Source organism: Lolium rigidum, chromosome 2, assembly GCF_022539505.1.
Source record: "Lolium rigidum isolate FL_2022 chromosome 2, APGP_CSIRO_Lrig_0.1, whole genome shotgun sequence".
NCBI classification, from domain to species: Eukaryota; Viridiplantae; Streptophyta; class Magnoliopsida; order Poales; family Poaceae; genus Lolium; species Lolium rigidum.
In genome coordinates, this window is record NC_061509.1 from 16,370,790 (window position 1) to 16,378,820 (window position 8,031).

Below are 8,031 nucleotides of genomic sequence, written 5' to 3' on the forward strand. Positions count from 1 at the left end.
TCGGACACAAGCCCATATGAACTTGGCTAGTTGCACTGAAAGAAAATGTGGTTGGCATCCTCATGTTCTCCACACAGAGAACATAAGCCATTAGAAGGTCCGTGCCTGATCCATACTTGCTCACTAGGCTTTCTGGACCATTTGCCATACGAAAATCTTTATTTTTAGAGGTATTTTGGTCTTCCAAACATCTTTGACAGAGTTTAAGATATATGGGTCTGCCCGAGAAGCCGCCCAAACTTCTAGGGACCAACTAATGGAGTACGTAATTCCAAAAGACTCATGCTTAAAGTTGCAGCCAGCCTGGATGGGTTTTAAGCCAAACTTGGTGAGATTTACAAAACCAACAGTTTATGGTTATTCAATAAAGATGTGAATTAAAATTGACAATTGTGTCCCTGAATGTACCTTAGGCTATATCGTCTATCATCACATCTGAGGCTTTGCGACACAACTTGATTCCTGTAATTGGATATGGATATGACTCAGCTGCAAGAGCATCTTCTCGGATACAAACCTATCCGACAATGAGGATGAGACATCGTTCAGTGTGCTCTGCTGGGCGAGCTACGAAAGCAAAGCCTCAGATGTGACGATAGAAGATATAGCCGGTGAGGAAGATCCCAAAGAGGGACTGCCTAGAACATAAAAGCTACTCCAAATGAGTAACTTGTTGAGCTGATTAAGTACAATAATAAGTAGTGATTCTCCCAACACAACAACATGTCTCTTATATAGTATTTGGTATAAGGGCCGTTCTCTCAACACAACAACATTATTATGTTTCCCAACATTATTGACAAAGTCACCTTGGCTTACAAAAAAGCACTTGACATTTGACTATCTTCTATACTAATCAACGTTACTGCATCAAGCCAGAATTTTTGCACCACCATTTTCCATATATCCTCGACGGCACAAGATGGATGGTCCAGATAACAGATCTCCAAAGCAAAGTGAGTCCATCCCTGCAGATATAAATAATTAAAATGAAGAATAAAACAATATGGACACAATTTAAACATAGTTGCTTCCGCAATTTCAAGGTAAGGCCGTTTGTACAAAATCGATACGTACAGTAGGCTCATTAATGCCTTGAAAGAGCCCCAGAGTCAACTTATGACGGTTTTGGCGCAATATAACAAGCTGCTAATTCATGTTTCAGGTGTCTCAGGGACACGTAATCCATCTTTGAAGCAATGTACTAGCTTTTGCATGTCAAATAAAAAGCTTCAAGGTCCTCAAGCATTAACTAACTGATTCGTAGGTTAAGCGGCACTCTTGTTTAGAACATCAACAGTTCCACTGAATGATATGCAAAACACTAAGCCCTAAAACGCAAAACTCAGACACAAGGACCAACCAGTCTGGATTAGTATCAAGGTGGTCTACCCGGGAAACCCCAAGGGTTTTAAGCCAAACTTGGTTCTTTTTGCAATACCAGTGGGTTATGCTTGTTGGACAGATGTGAATGAATACTGTCATACGTGCCCCTGGCACAGATCCTTACCTCTGTTTTCTATGGACCAACCTGAGATTTTGCCATCTAAGGCACTAATATTCCTCGCCGATAGGATATACACTACACTGGCAAGAGGAGAAGGTGTACGAAAAGGATTGTAATGTTTTTAGTTTAGGTTGCTCTAAAATTTGTGCTTTCCATTAGGTGGCAAAACCTTCAGGCCATTTCATTATGAATTTTTCACCAAACATTTTTCTGTGGAAATTGAGACCAAATATTAAAAGTTTGTTGTCGGTTTATGTTTGTAAAGCTTTTACCCTGTTCTCCGAAGGTAATAAAATGCTCTATAGGTTTATGCAAATTTAGTGAGACATAAATGACTTATCTGGCACGATTTTTTCCTTATTTGCGCAGTTGATTGGCAATTCTAAACAGGAGGGAAAACGGCCATGGCAACCTTCACTACTTAGAATAAAGCAATAGCTTCGTATTTGAACAATGAGGATAGTAAACATACAAAAAAAAAGCCTTATCGCTTCACAGGAGAATGTAAAGAAAATATGCAATAGTATGACAACAAGCTTACCACTTCATATGGTCGGTGTTGACAACGATGGTGGGAAGCCAAAATAGGAGTGGACGCGCTCATGGTTGAAGTATGACTTCTTCATCGTACAAATCTTGGTAACCTCTGAATTCCGGAGCTCCACCGAAAAATAGTCTACATCCCAAGTCTCCATCAACGGAGTTTGATCATAGTGATTGTCATGCGCGACCACCATGTCCACATGATACTGACCCACGCGATCTTCTTTAGTGGCTCCAAGGAATAAGAACCCCTCCGCTGCGCCCACGGTAAAATAGTCATATGAGCCAGACAACGGTATAATATTCATCCGCGGAGACTTGCAAGGTTCACCGTTACTTTGCTGAGAGGAATGGTAGACACGTGGCGAGGCATTCGGATTGTGAGCGCCAACAAGAGAAAGCAGCTCAAGGGATCCTTCTCCACCGACAACGCCAGGCAGGCTTCTGGTCTGGCCAGGCCGGCGTCTGTGTTGTCCGGCTGGTGGGTCAAGCATATTCCTGAGCATCTTGTAGACATCATCACGATCGTGGATGACGGAGAACTCCATTCTCCGCGTGTCCAACACGAGGAACTTGTCCATCCAAGGCGAAGCGGAGTAGAAGCAGCCGCGCACGCAGTCGAAACTCGACAAACCGCGGCATCCGTCCGGATCAGAACTGTTGCGGAACCCGCGGGGACGGCACGTGCCCAAGGAACTCCAGGTGGGAGACGCAGATATGCACCATTGCCCGGTGACGGAGGAGAAGACGAATGCAACCAGCCTGGTTTCGTAGTGCACCATGCATATCACCTTGAAGGACCTCTCATCCTCGTGCTCGCCCACAGGCGCGAGGACCGGCGCCAGTTCAGCAGGGCGTTCGGCTATGTCCTCGTCGGGCACCGGCGGCAGCACCACGTAGCGGCGGGAGACCGGATCGCAGACCGCGAAGGCGGTCCTGAAGGTTTTCCCCGGGACCCTGCAGTCGAGGAGGACGCGGCCGTCGCGCACGTCGCGGGGGTGCCAGGGGCTGAGCCAGCCTTCCCTGGGCTTGGGCACGAAGGAGTAGGTGAAGTCGGCGGCGTCGAGGAGGGCGCGCGCGAGCCGCGCGGAGGGGTGCGGCGCCTCGGCGGGGTGGAAGCCGCCGCCCCTGTCGCTGATGAGGCCGAGGAGCGGGGGCGGGCGGAGCTTGCGGTAGCGGCGGAGGAAGAGGCGGTCGGTGATGACGCGGCGGAAGGTGCTGCAGGCGGCGGACGCGCGGGCGAGCGTCTCCGGGGTGGGCAGGCGGAGGAAGATCTCCTCCAGGATCTCGTCTGCCGGGAGCGAGATGTGCTCTCGGCGATCGGCGATTGACGCCGCCGGCGAGGCCATGGCGGGCGGCCGCCGGGGTGGAGAGGAAAGGGGATCGGCGACTAGGGTCAATGTTTTTGAAGCGTGTGTCAGTGTGTCAGTGTGTGACGGACTGCTAGCTATAGCTGGCCAAACGGGCTGGCTCGGCCCGCGCTTAAATGGGCTTCGCATGACACGATGGGCTCAGCACCGCACGCCAGCTAAACGGGCCGGCCACACGACACGGCTTCCAGCCAGCCCACGAGCTTTTGCCTTCTCGGCCTTTTTTGACCTTCGTTTCGAGCCAATTAGTTTAACAAATTCAGAAAAACTTAAACAAGCAATGCTGCCTCGTTTCAATGATAGGCCTAGTGCGGTTATTAGAATAGTGTAACTTGCCCAAATCAGTCACGTTGAACTCCGTACTAACAAAAGTTGTAGAGGATTTTATCTGAATGATGGCATCCTCATACAAACGAAGATACGCCATATCAGAACAAAGGCGATAGATAGGGAGTTGTCTAACTTGCATCCATGAAACCCCATACTACGGTAATTCTTCCTTCGATGTCCTGCTTATCTCTAAACGTGATTCTCCTTTCCTTTCTTGGCAGATGATGTCACACCAAATCAGCATACTTGTCTTTTGATGTGCTTCTACTTATTTCTACTCCCTTATTCAGACATCTACTATTGTTTCTCACCCATAATGAGTCACCAACACCTCTGAGTGTGAGACAAAACCGTCCTTATCAAAAAAAAAAACTGGACTCTTCATTTAGTGCATTGCTCTTCACAAGGTTTCAATGACAACGTTATTGGGTGTTGAAGGTCTCCCGAGTGTCAGTTAATGAGCCAAGTAGGTGCAAGGCTCTCACTTCATCTTCAAATGTGATTCCCATTGAGGCAGCTGATTTGCAATATCCTGAAATTCATTTACATGATATGCAATTGGAGTGCCTCCTTGGATTTTAACATATCAATTTCTTGATCAAGAACATCTTGTTGGTACCTCTTTGCGGGCATACAACTCATCCAACTTCTTCCACAAGGTGCGTGCATGTATCTCATGAACGATATGGTTCAAAACATTGTCGTCTGCCCACTGCATGTCGAACGAACCCACAAGCTTTTAGATGAATTACCTCCCATTGATTTGCCTTCATGTCCTCGGACATCTCAATGGAGAACATCGGCTTCTAATATTTCTTCACATACAACAAATCATTCATCTTGCTCTTCCATGCTTAATAATTTGTACCACTCAATGATTATGTTGGTACCCACTTTCATATTTGATACAAGCAAACTACACTCAACCCAAAACAAACCTTGCTCTGAAACTTGAGTACAAACTAAACCTCATCTATGATACACCTCTTTGGGGCTATGATAGCATATAGACAACATCATAACCCACCTGCATCTGTAAATAAACTTCTATGATGCCTCCAATCAATAAATATGCAGCAGAAATATAATGATAAGGGGTGGCCCGATCTTCTCAGTAAGCAACGGTGGTGATGATGATCACGGGGTGATGGCAGCGGAGGAACACGACGATGTAGTGGATGATAACTTGTATGACGCAACGAGATCTCTCGATTGGTCCCTGTCGCCAATGCAACGGCTCTCAACCCCGCAAGATATTCGCAACTCCACACACTTGCGCACGTAGCCGCCGACCACGAAGCGGTAAGTTGCAACCGTCTAATTCCCAATGGAACAACGAGATCACACAAGACTTAAACAGGATCTACACAATATCCAAGCAATATGGTGTAGGGAATTCAATAGTTTTGCAGAGCAAACAACTAAGAACTAGGGTTTATCTTAAACGTGGTCTAAAGCAGCTAGGGGGCGTCCTGGGCACTTATATAGGTGTCCGGGACGAGTTCTGGTCGAAAAGATACAAAAATAACCGACCCAGAATAGATCTGGTCGAGACAGACTCGGACCGGTCCGGTGCGGGATCCGGTCAACCGGGCCGTGGACCGGGCGGTCCGGTTTGTGGTCCGGTCAACCGGGCCGTGGACCGGGCGGTCCGGTCGGGGGTCCGGTCGACCGGTCGGAAACCGGGAAAACCGCGAAGTTTCCGGTCTCGCTCCGTACGATAAATTTCCTCCGGTTGGTGGCCGGTTTACGACCGGTCGGCCGGGCCGGGGACCGGCGGTCCGGTCGGTGGCCGGTCGACCGGGTTCGGACCGGCCTGGACTTCTTCTTCTCCTCTCGCGCATTCCTCCCGCTCCTCCCTCGCGCGTCCATGAGATATCTTCATGTCCAGCTCCATGTCCAGCTTCACGGCCTTCTTGATGTCCGTCTTCACGTCCAGCTGCTCCTCTCCTCGTGCGATGCATGTCTCCTCTTGATACTCGATGATACATAAGTAATAGGACTTAGGCGGTATAAAGTTCTCATCAATCAAAGTACCGTTTAGAAACAAGTTCACTCCGTTGTTTAAGTAGCTTCGCACGAGCTCTTGTAATTGGTCCAATCCGAACTTCATTGGACTTGAGCTTCACAACGAGGTTCATCTTCATTTGCTAATGACGGAGGTAGTAGTGAGGTAGGGATGTCCTCATCATCTCCCCCTTCAAAAGGCGTCGACCCCGACGCTCCAAGGTCTTCTCCGTCATATGGTGTCAAATCAGCAACATTGAAAGAATTACTCGACACCAAACTCATCAACTCGGAAGATCTATCGAGTATGCATTATCATTGATCTTGGCAAGCACTTTATAAGGACCAGGCACCACGAGGCTTCAACTTAGACTTCCGCAGCTTCGGGAACCTATCCTTGCGAAAATGTACCCGGACCAAATCACCGGGCTTGAACAACATCTCTTTGCGCTTCTTGTTCATCCTTGCGGCATTGCTCTTGCCTTTCTTCTCGATCAACTCTTTAGTCTTCTCATGGATCTTACGCACAAAATCTGCCCTCTTGGATGCCTCCATATTAACTCTCTCATGTATGGGCAAAGGCAACAAGTCAAGTGGAGTAATGGGTTTGAAACCATACACCACCTCAAAAGGACACAGCTCCGTGGTAGAATGTACCGCCCTGTTGTAAGCAAACTCCACATGCGGCAAACACTCTTCCCACTCCTTCGGGTTCTTCTTGATCATGGATCTCAACAGTTGTGACAAGGTTCGATTCACCACCTCGGTTTGACCATCGGTTTGAGGATGACAAGTAGTACTTGAATAGTAGCTTTGTCCCCGACTTTCCCCAAAGTGTCTTCCGGAAGTAGCTCATGAACTTCACATCACGATCGAAACAATAGTCTTCGGGACTCCATGTAGTCGAACAATCTCCACGAAAAACAGGTTAGCAATATGCGACGCATCGTCGCTTTTGTGTGAGCAATAAAGTGTGACATTTTAGAAAATCTGTCCACTACCACAAATATAGAATCATGGCCTCTTTTAGTACGCGGCAAACCCAACACAAAATCCATACTTATATCCTCCCAAGGCGTAGTAGGTGCCGGTAACGGAGTATACAAACCGTGAGGCTTCAGCTTGGACTTGGACTTGTTGCAAGTAATGCATCTCCTCACATATCTATCCACGTCCCGCCTCATCTTTGGCCAATAAAAGTGGTCAGCTAGCATGAGTAGCGTCTTCTCACGCCCAAAGTGACCCATCAAACCTCCGGCATGTGATTCACTGCAATAAGAGCAAACGCACGAGACGATTCCGGAACACATAGTTTGTTAGCTCTAAACAAGAACCCATCATGTATGTGATATTTTTCCCATGCTTTACCAAGAGCACATAAGCGATATGGTTCAGCAAAATCATGATCGGTAGCATACAAATCACATAGTATCTCTAAACCAGGAATTTTAACATCAAGTTGAGTTAATAGCATATTCTTCCTAGATAGAGCATCGGCAACAATGTTATCTTTTCCCTTCTTATGTTTAATGATGTATGGAAAAGACTCAATGAACTCAACCCACTTAGCTAGACGCTTATGCAAAGTAGATTGAGCTTTCGAGTATTTTAAAGCTTCATGATCGGAATGTATGATAAATTCTTTTGGCCACAAATAATGTTGCCAAACCTCAAGAACTCTAATTAAAGCATACAATTCTTTATCATATATAGGATAGTTCAACTTAGCACCGGATAATTTCTCAGAAAAATATGCAATTGGGCGACCCTCTTGCATCAACACACCACCAATTCCAATACCACTAGCATCACATTCAATCTCAAATTGCTTATTGAAATCGGGAAGTGCAAGCAACGGTGCGGAAGTTAACAATCGTTTCGGTTCATCAAAAGCATGATCTTGGGCAACGCCCCACTCAAAGACAACACCCTTTTTAGTCAATTCATTCAAAGGTGCAGCAATAGTAGAAAAATTGGGCACAAAACGGCGATAAAACCCAGCCTAGACCATGAAAACTTCTAACTTGACTCACATTCATGGGAGTAGGCCAATTTTGAATAGCTTCAATTTTAGACACATCTACTTCTACTCCATGCTTAGAGACAACATAACCCGAAATATGACCTTATCTTTGCAAAATGTGCACTTCTCAAGATTACCATAGAGTTGATTATCACGCAACACTTGCAAAACATGTCGAATATGTATAGTATGATCAGATTCATTGCGGCTGTAGATTAATATGTCATCAAAGTATACAACCACAAATTTGC

General features: G+C 46.5%; 1 protein-coding gene across 1 annotated transcript; it reads right to left on the reverse strand.

Moving 5' to 3' along the window:
• Nucleotides 1–646: 646 nt before the first annotated feature.
• On the reverse strand, nt 647–3,399 carry LOC124689261. Its single transcript, XM_047222817.1, has 2 exons — nt 2,049–3,399; nt 647–968 (listed from the first exon to the last, which is right to left on the reverse strand). Exon 1 carries the CDS (start codon nt 3,397–3,399, stop codon nt 2,053–2,055), a length of 1,347 nt encoding a protein of 448 aa, XP_047078773.1. The 3' UTR covers nt 647–968; nt 2,049–2,052.
• Nucleotides 3,400–8,031: the final 4,632 nt, after the last annotated feature.